The sequence below is a fragment of the Oryctolagus cuniculus genome, chromosome 15 (genome assembly GCF_051225735.1).
Source record: "Oryctolagus cuniculus isolate XC-2025 breed Fujian yellow rabbit chromosome 15, ASM5122573v1, whole genome shotgun sequence".
NCBI lineage: Eukaryota > Metazoa > Chordata > Mammalia > Lagomorpha > Leporidae > Oryctolagus > Oryctolagus cuniculus.
This window is the reverse complement of record NC_142881.1, coordinates 70,770,727-70,788,806: the sequence shown is the minus strand read 5'-3', so window position 1 is coordinate 70,788,806 and position 18,080 is coordinate 70,770,727. Positions and strand designations below refer to the sequence as shown.

Below are 18,080 nucleotides of genomic sequence, written 5' to 3'. Positions count from 1 at the left end.
TGAATGAGGAGATGGATCTCCTCTACTCTGTGCTTAAAAGCTCTTAAAATTCACCCATTCATTTAGAATCTATTAATGGAGTGTCTCTTTTGTCCACTGATGGAACATAATTCTACAGATCATTTCTCTGTAATGTTAGGGATGTGCAGAGCTACAGGACCTATGAGGACATAATTGGCCATTTCCATATTTCTATCCAGTGCCTAGATAGATACTTGACATGTACATTTTTAGAAATAATATTTTATTTTCCCTCACAGATATTTACTTTTTTTTTCACTCTGGGATGTAAAACTTGGGTGTCTTGGAAAGGCCAGGAACATTAAGAAACTTGAATTAAGATGGGCATTTGGACATTTGAAGGCTGAACTTTCCAGAGCTTAGTTAGCTCAGTTGTCCACATTGCTTGTCAGGGGAATTCAGCACAAAGCTGGAGTCCTAGGGAAGCAAGTGGCAGAGGGGTCTCTACTGACCGCCACTGTGCGATGTGGGCAGCGCTGATGCCAGGAGACGTGAGAGGCAGGGGACACTGGAGACTATTCTAGCACACTGCACAGGGGTGAGGACTCTGCAGACTGATCTAGCACACTGCGCAGGGGTGAGGGCACTGCAGACTGTTCTAGCACACTGCTCAGGGGTGAGGGCGCTGCCGGCTGTTCTAGCACACTGCAAAGGGGTGAGGACACTGCAGACTGTTCTAGCACACTGCACAGGGTGAGGGCACTGCAGACTGTTCTAGCACACTGCACAGGGGAGAGGATCTTCAGACTGTTCTAGCACACTGCACAGAGGTGAGGGCACTGCAGACTGTTCTTGCACAATGTGCAGGGGTGAGGGCACTGCAGACTGTTCTAGCACAATGTGCAGGGGTGAGGGCACTGCAGACTGTTCTAACACAATGTGCAGGGGTGAGGACTCTGTAGACTGTTCTAGCACACTGCACAGGGGTGAGGATCTGCATTGTTGTAGCACACTGCATAGGGGTGAGGGCACTGCAGACTGTTCTAGCACACTGCACAGGGTAGGACACTGCAGACTGTTCTAGCGCACTGCGCAGGGTGAGGGCACTGCAGACTGTTCTAGCACACTGCGCAGGGTAGGACACTGCAGACTGTTCTAGCACACTGCACAGGGTTGAGGGCACTGCAGACTGTTCTAGCACACTGCTCAGGGGAGAGGACTCTGCAGACTGTTCTAGCACACTGCACAGGGGTGAGGATCTGCAGACTGTTCTAGCACACTGCGCAGGGGTGAGGACACTGCAGACTGTTCTAGCACACTGCACAGGGGTGAGGATCTGCATTGTTGTAGCACACTGCACAGGGGTGAGGGCACTGCAGACTGTTCTAGCACACTGCACAGGGGTGAGGATCTGCATACTGTTCTAGCACACTGCGCGGGGTGAGGGCACTGCAGACTGTTCTAGCACACTGCACTGGGGTGAGGGCACTGCAGACTGTTCTAGCACACTGCGCAGGGTAGGACACTGCAGACTGTTCTAGCACACTGCACTGGGGTGAGGATCTGCAGACTGTTCTAGCACACTGCACAGGGGTGAGGGCTCTGCAGACTGTTCTAGCACACTGCAAAGGGGTGAGGATCTGCAGACTGTTCTAGCACACTGCGCGGGGTGAGGGCACTGCAGACTGTCCTAGCACACTGCACAGTGGTGAGGATCTGCAGACTGTTATAGCACACTGCAAAGGGGTGAGGGCACTGCAGACTGTCCTAGCACACTGCACAGGGGTGAGGGCTCTGCAGACTGTTCTAGCACACTGCGCAGGGGTGAGGGCTCTGCAGACTGTTCTAGCACACTGCACAGGGGTGAGGATCTGCAGACTGTTCTAGCACACTGCGCAGGGGTGAGGGCTCTGCAGACTGTTCTAGCACACTGCACAGGGGTGAGGATCTGCAGACTGTTCTAGCACACTGCGCAGGGGTGAGAATCTGCAGACTGTTCTAGCACACTGCACAGGGGTGAGGACACTGCAGACTGTTCTAGCACACTGCACAGGGGTGAGGGCTCTGTAGACTGTTCTAGCATACTGCGTGGGGTGAGGGCTCTGTAGACTGTTCTAGCACACTGCACAGGGGTGAGGATCTGCAGACTGTTCTAGCACACTGCAAAGGGGTGAGGGCACTGCAGACTGTCCTAGCACACTGCACAGGGGTGAGGGCACTGCAGACTGTTCTAGCACACTGTGTGGGGTGAGGGCACTGCAGACTGTTATAGCACACTGCACAGGGGTGAGGGCTCTGCAGACTGTTCTAGCACACTGCAAAGGGGTGAGGATCTGCAGACTGTTCTAGCACACTGCGCGGGGTGAGGGCACTGCAGACTGTCCTAGCACACTGCACAGTGGTGAGGATCTGCAGACTGTTATAGCACACTGCAAAGGGGTGAGGGCACTGCAGACTGTCCTAGCACACTGCACAGGGGTGAGGGCTCTGCAGACTGTTCTAGCACACTGCGCAGGGGTGAGGGCTCTGCAGACTGTTCTAGCACACTGCACAGGGGTGAGGATCTGCAGACTGTTCTAGCACACTGAGCAGGGGTGAGGATCTGCAGACTGTTCTAGCACACTGCACAGGGGTGAGGACACTGCAGACTGTTCTAACACACTGCACAGGGGTGAGGGCACTGCAGACTGTTCTAGCACACTGCACAGGGGTGAGGGCACTGCAGACTGTTCTAGCACACTGCACAGGGTTGAGGTCATTGCAGACTGTTCTAGCACACTGAGCAGGGGTGAGGATCTGCAGACTGTTCTAGCACACTGAGCAGGGGTGAGGATCTGCAGACTGTTCTAACACACTGCGCGGGGTGAGGGCACTGCAGACTGTTCTAGCACACTGAGCAGGGGTGAGGGCACTGCAGTCTGTTCTAGCACAGTGCACAGGGGTGTGGACACTGCAGACTGTTCTAGCACACTGTGCAGGGGTGAGGATCTGCATACTGTTCTAGCACACTGCACAGGGGTGAGGATCTGCAGACTGTTCTAGCACACTGCACTGGGGTGAGGATCTGCAGACTGTTCTAGCACACTGCACAGGGGTGAGGGCACTGCAGACTGTTCTAGCACACTGTGCAGGGGTGAGAATCTGCAGACTGTTCTAGCACACTGCACAGGGGTGAGGATTTGCAGACTGTTCTAGCACATTGCGCAGGGGTGAGGACACTGCAGACTGTTCTAGCACACTGCACAGGGGTGAGGATCTGCAGACTGTTCTAGCACACTGCACAGGGGTGAGGGCACTGCAGACTGTTCTAGCACACTTTGCAGGGGTGAGGACTCTGCAGACTGTCCTAGCACACTGTGCAGGGGTGAGGCTCTGCAGATTGTTGTAGCACACTGTGCAGGGTTGAGGGCACTGCAGACTGTTCTAGCACACTGCGCAGGGGTGAGGGCACTGCAGACTGTTCTAGCACACCGTTCCGGGGACCTGAGACAGCTACTGTGAAAGCTCCCCCTTCCAGGTAGGGATGGAGCCCAGCCACTCACACGGTATCACCTGACATTGTGCGCGTCATCGTGTCACCTAGGGTCGAAGAGTCACAGTGCTGGCTTCACTCAGCACCCAGGCTGCTAAGAGGGAGCCTGGCTACTCTGGTTGGAGGGGGAAGGGGGTGGAGACATGCTTTACCGGCTGTGTTGACCTTTGCCCATGATGTTAGCGCAGGAGAGCCCTGTGTGCCCCAGAGTGGGAGTTAGGAAATATTTGCTGTAGTCCTCAGCATTAATCAGGCTGTGTCTCCAAGTACTGGGCTCTGTGGCATAGAATAAACCAGACCCCCATGGCCTTTGGTGCTAGTGGGTTTGAAGATTCTCTTTAGGGTTTGGACAGCTCAACATTCTGGGCTTCACTCTTTGCACAGTACTTACTCTTTCCTTCCCTTGTCCAAAATAATAATAATAATAAAATTAAAAACCCTTTGAGAGAGTCTTCCAAGACCCACACAACTTCCCCAAATCCCAGTGGCTGTGCTGCACTGTGTGGCCCCACCCCCAAGTTCAGTTGATTGGCTCGGGGGTGGGCATCCGAGACAGGCAGACCATTCGCATCAGAGTTTCAAGTTAATGTCAAGTGCGAATTTCTCATCTCGGTGCAGCACTCTCAGGGAGCAGAGGAAGCTGGCTCACAGAGGAGGAAGAAACACAAAGACGCACAGAGAGGCAGAAGGCAGGGAGATGGCAATGCCCAGTGGGCACCCATCCAGAACCCTCTGTTCTTAGAAGAAGAAGAGAAAATGCTGTTCCTTGGTCCAGTTGCTTTCTCTTCCTTGCAATGAGAAGCGCCCTTCTGAGCCCCCTCCAGGGTGCCCTCTGTCTCGGGGAATTGTTTGCTCACTGTTGTGTAACCAGTACTGCAGAAGCTGCCAGGAACTGCGGATTGTTTTCAATGACAGGAGAAAGATCCTAGCAGGTAACACGACCCGCATGCTGCCTGGAAATGCGAGTTCTGTTTTTAGACTCGTTGTCCTACATATGAGGTGTGGCTGCGGGAGAGCTCAGAGAAGGGGTCGGGTTGGGTGCGCCATTCAGAAAGAACGGTTCTTTAGTCCCTGCGAACAAAGGAGAGAGTTTCTGGCTTCCTGTCTGGAGGAAGAGACGATCTGGGTTTTGCCTCTTTTATGGGCCTGTGGTTCGTCCAGGCGCCATTCCCATTTCTTGAACACAGGTGCCTTAAATCACTTTTGAAACAGCATGCCAGCAAAATGAACCAAATATACAAGGGGTCACTGGCCTATATATTTCCAGGTCAAAAGTATAAGCTTTGGGATCACAACGACCCCCTGTGTCCCTGCACAAATCTCCTGTCATTGTGTTTTGGTTTCAATAGTTGCAAAATGAGGAAGAGCTTTAACTAGATTATCTTTGAGGAAGAGTGGGGTAAGACCATTCCTGGAAGGGCCAGCAAGAGGAGGGTTGGAGTGAAGTGGGGCATGGCCAGACGCCCTCTGCTCCAAAGTCTCCTGCAATCCCAGAGGGAGCTAGGATCACGCAGCTCATGGTCCTCCCATGAGCCAAGAGGCTCACGATGACGATAATGGAGAGAGACGGATAGTGGCTTGGAGTGCATTAATGAGAAGGCGCACACTGGGTACAGGGCTGGGTACTCTGGCTGGGGAGGCAGACACTCCCTTCCGGGTCACCTCCCTGTGCTGCGCAGCTTCCTGGACTCAGGCCTTGAAACAGGGGGTGGCCTTGGAGGCTTCTGGCTCTGGGGCTCCGGCCTGCATTGGCTAGAAAAGTCTGGGGACCTCCAGGCAAGAAGCACCAACCTGGAGAGGGGACCTACAGGGGACAAGATGAGGCTGGCTCTGGGGCTGAGTTTCAGGAGAGAAGGGAGCTGACGGTGGAAGCTCAGCCAGTCCACTGGGAAAGGAGGGGAAAAGTGACTGTTAAGGACGAGCCAGGACAAGAGTCAACGCAGGCGAGGGTGGTATTCTGGGGGCCCAGAGGAGAAAGAATTTGAGGGAAAGGAGTGATCACCAGGGCCAAGGGCAGCTGATGGTTTCTGAAGGAGGAAGGCTGCCCTGTGTGACAGGGAACTCAATCAAGACTTAGTTTCAGGGGCTGGTGCTGTGGCATAGTGGGTAAAGCCGCTGCCTGCAGTAGTGCCGGCATCCCATATGGGTGCCGGTTCTAGTCCTGGCTGCTCCACTTCAGATCCAGCTTTCTGCTATGGCCTGAGAAAGCAGTAGAAGATGGCTCAACTCCTTGGGTCCCTACACCTGCGTGGGACACTCGGAGGAAGCTCCTGGCTTCGGATTGGCCCAGCTCCAGCTATTGCAGCCATTTGAGGAGTGAACCAGCAGATAGAAGATCTCTTTCTCTCTCTGCCCCGCCTCTCTGTAACTCTGCATTTCAAATAAACAAATAAATATTAAAAAAAAAGACTTAGTTTGAGTTTTGGCAGCTGGAATGGTTCCTTCTTGCCCTGCTAGGCCTTCCAGTGGGCAAAGGCAGATGTGTAGTTCCCTGAGAGAGAGGCTGTTTGCAGTAGCCCTACCTTCTGGAGAGAAGCCCTGGATGGCAGAGGTGGGCACCTTTTTATTAGGATGTCGGCAGCACAGAGTCTGGGCGCTGACTTGCCAGCCAGCCTCCTGGGCTACAAACCCTGCCCCAAGCACCCACCATGGCTCAGAACTCGCAAACCACAAGGCGTTCCTCTCCACAAGCCTTGTCGTTCCACTTGCCGTTGGTGAAGATCTCCACACAGTTCTCCGCACCGCCGTTGTTGTTGGGTTCCCCCGGGGCCCAGTTGGAGTAGACCAAGGGCTCCCCTGTGGGGTAGGTGAACGTGCCCTCCGTCTTGGTGTCAGTCATGCTCAGGAAAGCAGCCTTGTTCTGGGCTGCGACCAGCTCTTGCAAGGCGTCATTCTCAGCTGCGTTGCGTGGGGAGGCCAATTGGCCACCGGCCTGAACACACACACGCTGTGCATCCACGAAGAGTTTTTCAAAGCCTGCTGCCTTGAAGATCTTCTCCCCAACATCTTGGCCGTTGGGGAAGACAAGGACTAGAGAAGAGGAAAGTTAGATTGGGGTTATGGCAGCACCCTGTCAGAGTGTAGGAACTCCGAAACCCCTGTGCTCCAGCTCGCCTCTGAAACCTGGCCGTACAGAATATACATATACCCACCAGAGAGGAGGAAGTGGACACACAGTGTCAGAGAAGCCCCAGCTCCATGCTACACCATGAGTTTGACCACGCTCCCTTGTTTAGAGGTGAAAGGGTTGGAACTCAATAAGATGCCCAATGTCAAGGCAACCATCAAATAAGCAGTTAGGAATTAAAACTAATGCAGTCTAATAGCAGAGGTTGATCACGCTGAGTTCCAGCCAAGGTTGTGTGCCTAATCTATTTGTTGATTACGAGGTAGAATTGGACAACTGCTGTCGTTGGAACAGAACCTGGCTCCCTGACTCATGCAGTTGCTTAATTCCCAAGGTCAAGGACTGATGGTGCTGACGGGGAGGAGACTTGATCCATCTATTGTGTTGGAAGGTGAGGCTTTCAGGAAGTGATTAGGTTGGGTTACATTGCTGGGTTAGAGCTCCAGGATCAAGTCATGGTGGCTTTATCCAGAGAGACTATCAGGGAGTCCTGTCTCCCTCCTGCCTCCTGGCTCGCCACACAACCGTCCCCCAGTGTGTGTTCTACCCTCCACCACTCTCATCAACCCCAGACTAATGAGGCTGCCTGATCTTCAACAGTGAACCTCCAAAACTGTGAAAAAATTCAACCTTCTCAGTGACTTTCACTGCAGTCATGAAAAGCTAACACGAAAACTTCTCCATGGGAAATGATTATCAAGGCTTTCCGGGCCCGATTCTGAGAATACAGGAAAATGCAATGCAGTGAGCCCAGTGTCCTCCCTGCCATTACACTGTGGGGTTACCAGAGGATGCCTGTGCTCCGTAATGGGGTGAAAAGAGAGGAGAAGAGAGAATGTGAGAGCCAGGAGCTGAAACGTGATGACCCATGCTCTGGCCTAGCTCCACGTTGGCTTCTTGTTGTGCATGTGGGTGAAGCCCCAGCAGGTCAGCCTCCCCTGGAGGCATGGAGGGAGGGGATGAAGGCTGCCTCTCATCTGCCCTGTACCCTCAGAGAACTATGCCAGCCCTAGCTCTCGGATCAACACCTGGATTCTGTGCTACCTTGGACTGTACAACATCTCTGCTCATGCCCGGCTCCATAGACATAAGCAATGTGGTCTGTGCTGGGTGTTCCCATGTCTATCACAGAAACCAGCACTAGGTAGGCAGGAGTGAGGGCTACTGAGCTGCACTGGACTCAGCATCAGTCTGTCTCAGGACGTTGGTGGCACTGAGGTTGGAGGGTGCTCAGTCGCCCAGAAGTCTTGCCCGTGCTTCTGCTAGCCTGGTGAGCAGGTGCCATGGGTCACATCCTCCTACTTGTCCCTTAAATCATTTGCTAGCTCTTGGACCATGTGGCTACCCTGCTCCAGCCCAGCCCTAGCCTTAACCCCCTCCCTGCCCGAGTCCCAGGTCCAGCCCTGCACACAGTTGCCCCAACTCTTTTCCATCCAGTTCTTGGGCCAGACCCAATATCAGGTCTGGTCAAAGGCCCATCCCCACCCCCAAACCAAGGCTCAGACCCAGCATGGGGCCCAAAATCAATGCCAGGTTCAGGTTCAGACCCAGGAACTCACCTTTCCTATATATAGAGAGGGTGGCCTGGAGTTGCTGCAGCCGTCCCTGTAAGGCTTCCACTTGCTGTCTCAGAGTAGTGATGTCTATGGGAGGAGAAATCGCTTTGAGAAGACTTGTCCAATGCAGCCTAGGGATAGCTCAGAGCCCGGGCCACGTGGGAAGGATACCCAGCTGCACACATGAGGGCTGGAGATGAGGAGCTAGACCTACCCCTGGCAAAGCCTGAATCTGCTGACGCAGTTGGCCTCTGTGCAGATTTTTTTTTATTTTTTAATGATTCTGTGATGGTCAAGCAGAACGAGTCCCTGTACCTCAATGACACTGAATCAAATGACATTTCTACTCAAATTCTTGAGACATAGTGACAACTTCATTTGAAGGGAGGGGACAGGAACACAAGGTCCTCACTCCCGTTCATTGGGTTAGTTGATGCTCAAAACTATCCTACGAGGGGCCGGTGCTGTGGTGCACTAGGTTAACCCTCTGCCTGCGGCGTGGGCACTAGTTCAAGTCCCGGCTGCTTCTCCTCCGATCCAGCTCTCTGTTATGGGCTGGGAAGCAGTAGAAGATGGCCCAAGTCCTCGGGTCTCTGCACATGTGTTGGAGACCCAGAAGAAGCTTCTGGTTCTGGCTTTTGATAGCTCAGCTCCAGCCGTTGTGGCCATTTAGAGAGTGAACCAGCAGATGGAAGACTTCTCTCTCTCTTTCTCCCTCTCACGGGCTGTAACTCTACCTCTCAAATAAATAAATAAAATTCTTAAACAAACAAACAAACAAAAAACTGCCCTATGAGTAGGGAAGCCAGCTCTTGTTTCCTGATGGTCAGATGAAGAAACAGCCCAGGTTTGCACTCCCATGAGTCCCAGCTGGCTAAGACCAGAGCCCAGTGTTCTTGCCTTGCAGTCTGTCCTGGTCCCCCACCCCGCCTGTAGTTAATGTAGTTACTTTCCGGAGGAGGGCCTGCCCCAGGCTGGAGAGGCCTCCTCCCCACTCATGCCCTAGGGGATTCCCAGAGCCAGGAGCCTCTCCCTTACCTGGAAGTCCGCTTTCACCTTTGGCTCCTCTGTCTCCAGGAGCACCTCTGTCCCCCTTCATTCCTGGGGGACCCCTGGCACCTGGGGCTCCCTGTGGACCTGCAGCTCCAGGAGACCCTGGGGTCACAGAAGAGCAGTGGGAGCTATGTACCTGTTTCCCAGCATTTTCACCTTCCCTGTGCATGCACACACACACACACACATACACACACACACATACACACATACACACACACATACACACACACATACACACATACACACACATGCTGTCCTCACTGCCCAGCATGACATACTCCTCACATACAGAGCGTGCCCAGGCCCCAGCCACACCCCTTCTCTGCACTCTGAAAGTCTATCACACAGCAATCTTCCCCTGTGCACTGCATTCCCCAGTATCCGACGACCAACTCGCCTAGGCACAGATTATCCCCGTGGCTTAGCACCGCTCCCTGTCTGGATATGTAGCAGTTCCCAGAGCTCCAATGCCTACACGCCTTGGATGTAGACTCTCCCAACACCCAACAATGCCAGCTCTGACTTCAGCGCGGTGGCAGCGGAGGGGTTAGATGTTGGCACCTCCAAGAAGGCTCAAGACAACCAACTCCAGCCCCGCGGGAGCTCATTTGACCACTTACCAGTACTTCCAGGGGCGCCACGCTCACCAGGGGAACCTCTCTCCCCCTTCAAGCCCGGGGGGCCTGTTGCTCCTGCAGAGCCCTGTGTGCCCGGGGCACCAACTTCCCCTGAAGAAGGCACACAAGGGACAAGTGAGCTGAGACCATGTTCCAGCATGAGAATTTCCTCACTAGCAGAGCATTTTACCCACAACCCAGGGTGAGAGAGGGAACTGGGGAGACGTCTCATGGCTGCCTGGGGCTCCTCTGTGGCAGGTTAGAGGCAAATACTGCTCATGTGTGAATGCTGGGTGCTTGGCAAAGCCCTCATGCCCTGGACCCTTCCTGGCACTATCAGGATGCCTCCGGCCACATCACAGGCCACTCCTGCCATTCCTCCCTTCTCCCTCCCAGACTGCCCACAAATCGTCCATCTACCTTTGGGCCCAGCCTCTCCTTTTGGGCCTGGTTTTCCTTGAGGTCCTAGATTCCCCTGCTTCCCCAAGGCACCCTCTCTTCCAGCTGGACCAGGCACTCCCGGAAGTCCTGGAGGTCCTGGGGGAAAGGTGTAGCTCAGTTAGGAATACTGTAGGTCATATATAATACAGGCCAAGAGGCGGCATCATCCAACCACCTGGCAGTAGGCCCAGGGAGCCCTGCAATAACCCCGTGGTGTCTTCTTCCCTCTTCCTGGGATGAGCTCTGTGCACATCCTGGTGGCAGCAGCACCACCTGCAGACATCTGAGTTCTATGCCCAGGTGCTCACCAGGTGGTCCAGCGTCTCCCTTTGGTCCAGGTTCTCCAGCAGAGCCATTGTCCCCTTTGGGCCCCACTGGGCCAGCTGGCCCAGGCATGCCTGCTGGCCCTGCAGCTCCTGGGAAACCTGTAGCAGCAGAAGAAATGGACATAAACCTGGCCCTGAGCCCAGGAGGGGCCAGCTCCCTGCCAGCAGGGTCAGGTCCCCTGCCATTTCACTGACACACACTGGGGTCCAGCGGCGATCCAGAAAATGGGTGTCAACATGCCCCCTCTGAGCATCTAAGACTTCCGAGAGCTGGAGGCAGATTCAAGCCAGGGCCTGTCTGCCTCTCCACGTGGTACCCTTTCCCCTGACTTAGGGCGGCTGTAAGATGGCAGGAAGTCTGTCAACATTTACCTGTGATCATGGACTTCTTGATTGCTTTTATAAACATCACAGGAACCAAAGCTTATATAAGGAATGGCACCATACATGTTGTGATAACCTTAGTTCCTTGTCTGCTCATTTATCTACTCACTAAGAATCCATCTCTGCAACACCTACTTTAGGCATAGCATTGGGCCAGATGCAAATATTAGCATCAGGTCCTAGTCCACAAGAGATTTATAATAAAATGTGAGACAAGGATAACAGACATGGAAGACAATTCATAATACATCGTGTCTCTCATTCTATGCCAGCACACATGTGCATGCACACACACACACACACACACACAGGGAGAGAACCGTCTGCCTAGAGGAGGAAGCGAGACTTGCATGGCAAGAATTTAGAAGGACTGGCCGAGAGATGGTGGTATTTAAGACTTTGTCATCATGCCGCTGTGCCGGAAAAGGCCAGCTCTTCCTGGAGTAAGAGTGTGGTGGGATGGGAGAGTGGAAGATCCTGTGCTGGGCACTGCCCTGCTGCAGGTTCAAACCCTCCCTAGGGATGCTATGGGAGCTCAGAAGGGTGCAGGATGGGCCCTGCCTCTCACATTCGGCAGTGAACTGTGCTAGGGCCTGCAATGCCCTGACCGAGGGGAACAGCTCACTGTCTGGACGGGAGTGTTAGAGGCTGCCCATTCTTGGTGCTCAGACCATAAGTGGCTGTGAGAGCACTGAGACAGAAGGGGGCGCCCTCCTGAGCAGCAGCACCCAGGCCTCCCAAAGCACTACTTTTGCATTCTGGTATCCCCAAAGGCCTAAGGTGTACGCTAGAGATGCCCAAAATGACACCGTGTAGCCCAGCATTTAGGTCCCTTTTGACTGCCCTAAAATTTCTTCTCTCCTTCCATATCACAGTCATTCATTCCACAAAAGCTGGCGAAATAGTAGCAAACAAAACAGACCCCCAAAAAATCTCTTCTTCACGGAGCTTCAACTCAACCACATCATGGAAACAGATTCTAAACGACTAAAATGTATATTCTATGGTCTGTTAGATTATAATAAGTGGCACAGAGAAAGAACTCCAAAGAGCAGGGAGTGTTGGGGATGGTGGTGTCTGTTTTAAGGAGGGTGGTTGGGGAGCGTCACTGGGCAGGTGTTCTGTAGAGGTGAAGAGTGAGCCACAGGGCCATCCGTGAGAGCGAGTGACAAGGTCTCCAGAGGAAGGGGCTGAGTGTGGAGGGGCATCTGCTGGAAGCCAGGGTGGGTGCAGCTGGGTGGACGTGGGGAGGAACATCCCCAGGTGAACCTCACTGAATCATTCCAGGCAGGAGCACCGGGGGTGCTGAGGAGTAAGGGAACCATCCCCGACAAGACAGGGTCTGGGTCTTGGCCGGCGCCGCGGCTCACTAGGCTAATCCTCCGCCTAGCGGCGCCGGCACACCAGGTTCTAGTCCCGGTTGGGGCGCCGGATTCTGTCCCGGTTGCCCCTCTTCCAGGCCAGCCCTCTGCTGTGGCCAGGGAGTGCAGTGGAGGATGGCCCAAGTGCTTGGGCCCTGCACCCACATGGGAGACCAGGAGGAAGCACCTGGCTCCTGGCGGCCATTGGAGGGTGAACCAACGGCAAAGGAAGACCTTTCTCTCTGTCTCTCTCTCTCACTGTCCACTCTGCCTGTCAAAAAAGACAGGGTCTGGGTCTTACTTGCTGTCCATGATATGTGGAGCATCAGCACAGCACCCCGGCTCCGCATTGTCCCTGCTCCAGGGCCTCTCTGGCTGAAGACCACATGCTTCAGGGGATTTTGCCACATGTGTCAACTCCAGCCCCCCCCCCCCCCCATCTATGTGCATCAGGATTCTGAGGAGGCTCCGAGCCCCCCAGGCCTTTCTCAGATGCAGCGTAGTTGAGTGAGTAGAGTGGAACTTCCTCTCCTAGCCTGACTGTGCACGCTCCTCTGTCCGAGCACCAACTGAAAGCCAGGCTGGGATGTAGTGGGCTGGGCTATCCATATAGGAAAGGGAGGTCTTGTCCATACTCTCTGGGTGATGGGTCACTGTGGAAAAGGACCCAGTCCAGGGTCCCTCTGGGAGTCGGAGAGAGAAGGCCAGGACTCAGCGAGAGAGCGAGTCCATGGAATTCCACTTTTCTGCGGTCGGAGCTATGTGACCCTAATGATGTGGAGGGCTGTTTTCTCTTTGTAAAGGACACTCACTTTTCCCATTACCCCACCAGACCTAAGGGTGTCACATAGCAGCTTAAATGTCATTATTTTCCTTCTTCCTCCAGCCAAATAGAAGCCCTGATAGAGTCCTTTGGTTTCTGTTGCTGCTTCATTTTGTTTTGCCTTTTTTTTGCCAATAAGACCCAAATCCTCCCCTATTCCCCAGGAAGGATAAAGCATTACCAGGGACAGCCCCCATTATTCATCAGTACCTCCGGGAACCTCAGGAAAATTCACCTAATTGGTACAGAAGGAAGATGTAGCTTTATCTTGAAGACCTAATAAAAAGCAATGCACTTACTCCTCATGTAGGATCTCTGTCCTTAATGTGCTGTACATTGAGACTTAATGCTATAATGAGTACTCAAACAGTATATTTTGCTTTGTGTTTCTATGGGGGTGCAAACTGTTGAAATCTTTACTTAATGTATACTAAACTGATCTTCTGTAAAAAAAAAAAAAGAAGAAATTATCAATTCCCAACTTGACTCTCACTGGGATTAAACATGACAATAGGTCTGATCTGATTTCATCATCATTTAAAAAATCATCTATTATTTTTCACTTTATGTTTGTGTGGGAGCAAACTGTTGAAATCTTTACTTAATGTATGCTAAACTGATCTTCTGTATATAAAGAGAATCGAAAATGAATCCTCATGTGAATGGAAGGGGAGAGGGAGTGGGAAAGGGGAGGGATGCGGGTGGGAGAGACGATATGGGGGGGAAGCCATTGTAATCCATAAGCCGTACTTTGGAAATTTATATTCATTAAATAAAAGTTAAAAGAAAAAAAAGAAAAAAAAAACAATGCTCTTTGCTCAGTTATTTGCCACTGGATGGCAGTGATTATCCCCTTTGACAGAGAGGCTAACTGAGACTCTGTAACTCTGAGTGACTTGTCCCAGGGGTTCCCCACTGTGTAGACGGCGCTAGCCCTATGTTCTCTTTGATGCAGAAACTCTGCCTTTATGGGGCTGTTGCTGTGGTACAGTGGGTTGACACCCTGGCCTGAAGTGCTGGCATCCCATATGGGCACCAGTTTGAGTCCCAGCTGCTCCATTTCCTATCCAGCTCTCTGCTATGGCCTGGAAAAGCAGCAGAGATGGCCCAAGCCCTTGGGCCCCTGTACCTGTGTGGGAGACCAAGAAGAAGCTCCTGGCTCCTGGCTTTGGATCAACATACCTCCGGCCGTTCTGGCCAATTGAGGAGTGAACCAACAGATGGAAGAGCTCTCTCTCTCTGCCTCTCCTCCCTCTGCATAACTCTGACTTTCAAATAAATAAATAAGAATCTTAAAAAAGAAAGGAAGAAAGGAAGAAAGAAAGAAAAGAAACTCATGCCTTTGTCACCTTCCTGAGGGTATTTGTTTAGCTTTTCTGCATCAGTTTCCTTCCCCATCAAGGGAGATTAGCCTATTCCTTGTAAAACCTTTAAGAGGATTAAATGAACTACTCCACTGAATGCCCCAGCATAGGGCCAAGCAAAGAAATGTGAGCTTCCCATCTCCCCCTGTAATGTGTTAGGGAAAATGCTGTTGATTAGGCCTGAATGTTTGCCCACTTTTAATGCGGTGAAGTTTAATTAAATATTAAAGATATTTAACACTCTGCGTAGGCATCATTAGTCAATGAACACCTGTTAGCTATCTGAAAAGGGCTCTAGAGGGCCCTAAATATCAGTAACTTACCAACTATTTGGGGGTAATTTACTAACTATTTGCTTGTCCTTAGGGAGGGAGCCAGCTGGGGCCTTGGGGAGGAACCCGGAGGGTTGGGTGATACAGGGAGGCAGCTGGGGGCTCAGGAAAGCCTCTCACTTGCCAGCCGATGGAATGGACATGGTGCTGCAGAAGAGGGAACCAACCCCTGGAAGGAAGATCCCATCTCCGGGTTTTCCGTCACAAGCTATCCAGATGGGCTGGATCGGTGACAATTCCAACGCCCACCCCGCCCACCAGGACAAGCCCTGGGTCCCAGCTCTACCTGGATCCCCCTTCTCGCCCCGGGGGCCCTCTCTGCCATCCCGCCCATCTCGACCAGGAAGGCCATTCTCCACTGGGCCACACATGACCAGGGTGCAGGCGTTGCTCACTGTCCTCTGGGAGTAGGTCCTCATCTCTGCTTCCAGGCATCCCCGGGGCTGGGCAAGCAGGAACAGTGGGGTCAGGAGGAGGAGCAGCATGGCCTGCGGAGAAGAACAGAGAGGAAAGGACATGATTTCAGCTCTAGCACACGGTATAGGGCATGGCCCAGCTCCTGAAGGTCAGAAGCAGCCACTCCTTACCCCTCCCACTTCCTGCTATGGAGCTCAAAGCAGCCAGATGCTCAAAGTGGTTTGGAGACAAGATGGGCACATGGTCCAGCCTTGGAGAGCACTGGGACTCTCACATGGGTTGACCACAATGTCCTCGTTCTCACGTCCCCCACGCCATCCTCCATTCTGCCTTTTCTTGGGCACTGCCATTGGCACAGCGGCCAGCATGGTGCGTCTTCACTGAGGCTGCATATTCCATCCCCAAGGACCCAGTGAGTGCTCCCTCTGGGCAGGACTTTTGCCTTCTTGGACTCCTTCACCTTGTCTATACCAGGAGGTGGTTGGCTCAGCTCAGACAGGCAAACTTTTACTCCCTCACTGACATGCTGCCTTGAGTGTGTTAGCAATGGCAACTTACAGTGTTGTGAAAATGAGCGGGGGGTGGGGTGGGAGGGAAGGGCACTGTGGCATAGCGGGTAAAGTCACCGGCTGCAGTGCTGACATCCCATATGGCAGCCGGTTCAAGTCTCAGATACCCAATTCCGATCCAGCTCTCTGCTGTGGCCTGGAAAAGCAGTGGAAGTTGGCCCAAGTCCATGGGCCCCTGCACCCATGCATGACACCCAGAGGAAGCTCCTGACTACGGGTCGTCACAGCTCTGGCTGTTTTGTCCATCTGGGAAGTAAACCAGCAGATGAAAGACCTCTCTCTTTGTCTTGGCCTCTACCTCTCTGGAACTCTGCCTTTCAATTAAGGAAGGAAGGAAGGGAGGGAGGGAGGGAGAGAGGAAGGAAAGAAGGAAGATGAACCAGGGTTCTCAATGCCTAGTGACATCTGACTGAGCTCAGTCTGCAAGTGCAGCTGCATTTGCCAGGCGATTTGTCAGTTCTGAACCAGAGGTGGCCCCCAAGGAGAAGAAAGCCCCCGAGGGAACCCAGGGCACGTTTTCATCCAAGTTTAACCCACCAAGTTAGCAGCTGCAGAGACTCAGCCCCTCAGCTCTTCCCAGTGTACCTGAGAGGGCTGGAAGAGGGGACTTATGAGGGAAGGTGATACACCAGGTGGCCCCGGCCAGGGGAAAGGGCCTGTGGGACGTATGAGCAACTACCCAACAGGACATTCAGTTACCACCTGACAGGAGATGGTAACAGAGCACAAGGTAAGCGCAGGACCCGGGCCACTCTCTGCATCTGGGTGTCTTCCTGCCAAAGAGAGAAACCGTGAAGTAATGAGGGTGGAAGTGGGAGTCTCAGAGGCTGGACACAGAGCCAAAGGGTGCCCTGCAAAGACAAAAGGGTCAGCAGGCCAGCTCGGTCAATGTCAGGAGAGGGGCTACCTGGCCAGAGGGCCCCTCTCCAACAGCTGATAATGCGCCGTGTAGGCGACCCCTGTAACTCACGAGCCTCTCGCGCTGTTGAATTTGCCACCTCCTCAGGTGCCCCGCAAGCCTCTAGAAACACTAAGCTGAGCTCACAGGCTTGCACTCGTCCTGGTAGAGCCTTCCTGATCACCCAGGGGCCGACCCAGGCCAGAACAAGGGCAATGTCCCCTGTCCCACAGCTGCGTCAACTCTGGGACCCTGACACTGATTTGGGGGAAAAATGAAAGCAATACACCTTCTCCCACCAGCTCAAGATGGCTCAGAAATGCCATCACCCATTGCTGAAGGAAGAATCCAGACACAGGCAGGCTCAGAGGTCTCAGGCCTGAGATTCAGGTGGACAAGGCAGCCACAGCCCCTCAACCCATGCAGGGTTCACTTTAAGCTAAGCCTCCAGATAAGATTTTATAGGAAAAAAAGGACTCCTCTGGACACATGGTTGGAAAGCCAGAGTCCTAATTCATTAAGAATCATTTTAAGTCAAGTCTAGAGGCCAAGAGAGAAGCATCGGGATGGGTGTCGAACCCAAGCCTGTGAATGCCGGATCTGTTTCTCCTCCACTTCTCTTTCTGAAGAAACCAGGAGCAGACAAGGAGCCAAGAGAGAAGGTGGAATTGCACTGCCCACCTGAGGCTTCCAGGCAAGAGCATCTAAGAGAGGGTGTCCCATCCTACTCACCCACCGCACCCCCGTTCAGCAAGCAAGTGCCCTGCTGGTTCCATGCCGCTTAGTGGAGGGCAGACGGGCACCTCCCCACCCCGTGTGCCCCCACCTCCCAAACCCAACTGCAAGACCAGAAGAGCTGCAGACCCTCCTCCCTTCAACTCCAGCATGGAACACTGTCCAGACGGCCACAGGATATTCATAGGCCACAGGGAAAAGAAAACGAGACACTCACAGGCTACTTCCTCTGGGGCCCCAGGAGCTCCAGACAAACTGGTCCTGGCTTGGCAGGTGCGCACTCTTTATGCCTGTCCTGTAAGCTGAGCTGCCAGGCCCTGGTCTTCTGAGAACTCCCTTCAAGAAGTGGAGGCAGTTTTCTTCCTTGTTGACTCACTCCCTCTTACCCCCAACTGTGTGCTAAAACCCTGATGCTGATAAACGGAACACTTCCCACATCATCACGTTAGGGTGATTCCCATCTGCACCCCACTGAGGCCCTGGGAGCCCAAAACAACCCCCTCAGTGTCTGTATTTTAGAGATGTCCATGAATCTGAGGTCCAGACATTACTGAGTTGCACAACGACCTAGAGTGACTTCA

The 18,080-nt window shown here is 53.2% G+C and overlaps 1 protein-coding gene and 1 long non-coding RNA gene across 3 annotated transcripts; one reads left to right on the top strand and one right to left on the bottom strand.

The window, feature by feature from the left end:
- Positions 1-4,051: 4,051 nt before the first annotated feature.
- LOC138845399 (uncharacterized) lies at positions 4,052-5,900 on the top strand. The gene is made up of 2 exons (XR_011382477.2): positions 4,052-4,425; positions 5,673-5,900. It is a non-coding gene; the product is annotated as an uncharacterized LOC138845399 (long non-coding RNA).
- Positions 5,901-6,036: 136 nt separating this feature from the next.
- Positions 6,037-18,079, bottom strand: SFTPD (surfactant protein D). 2 transcript variants are annotated; one of them, XM_051833023.2, is made up of 8 exons: positions 17,717-18,079; positions 15,167-15,368; positions 10,599-10,715; positions 10,270-10,386; positions 9,853-9,960; positions 9,215-9,331; positions 8,180-8,263; positions 6,037-6,523 (listed from the first exon to the last, which is right to left on the bottom strand). In XM_051833023.2, the coding sequence occupies exons 2-8, from the start codon at positions 15,363-15,365 to the stop codon at positions 6,147-6,149; spliced, it is 1,119 nt and encodes a 372-aa protein (XP_051688983.1). In that variant the 5' UTR covers positions 15,366-15,368; positions 17,717-18,079; the 3' UTR covers positions 6,037-6,146. The 2 variants fall into 2 exon arrangements, with proteins under 2 accessions (XP_051688983.1, XP_051688984.1); XM_051833024.3 differs by lacking the exon at positions 17,717-18,079 and adding an exon at positions 16,569-16,638.
- Between the last annotated feature and the right edge of the window lies 1 nt (position 18,080).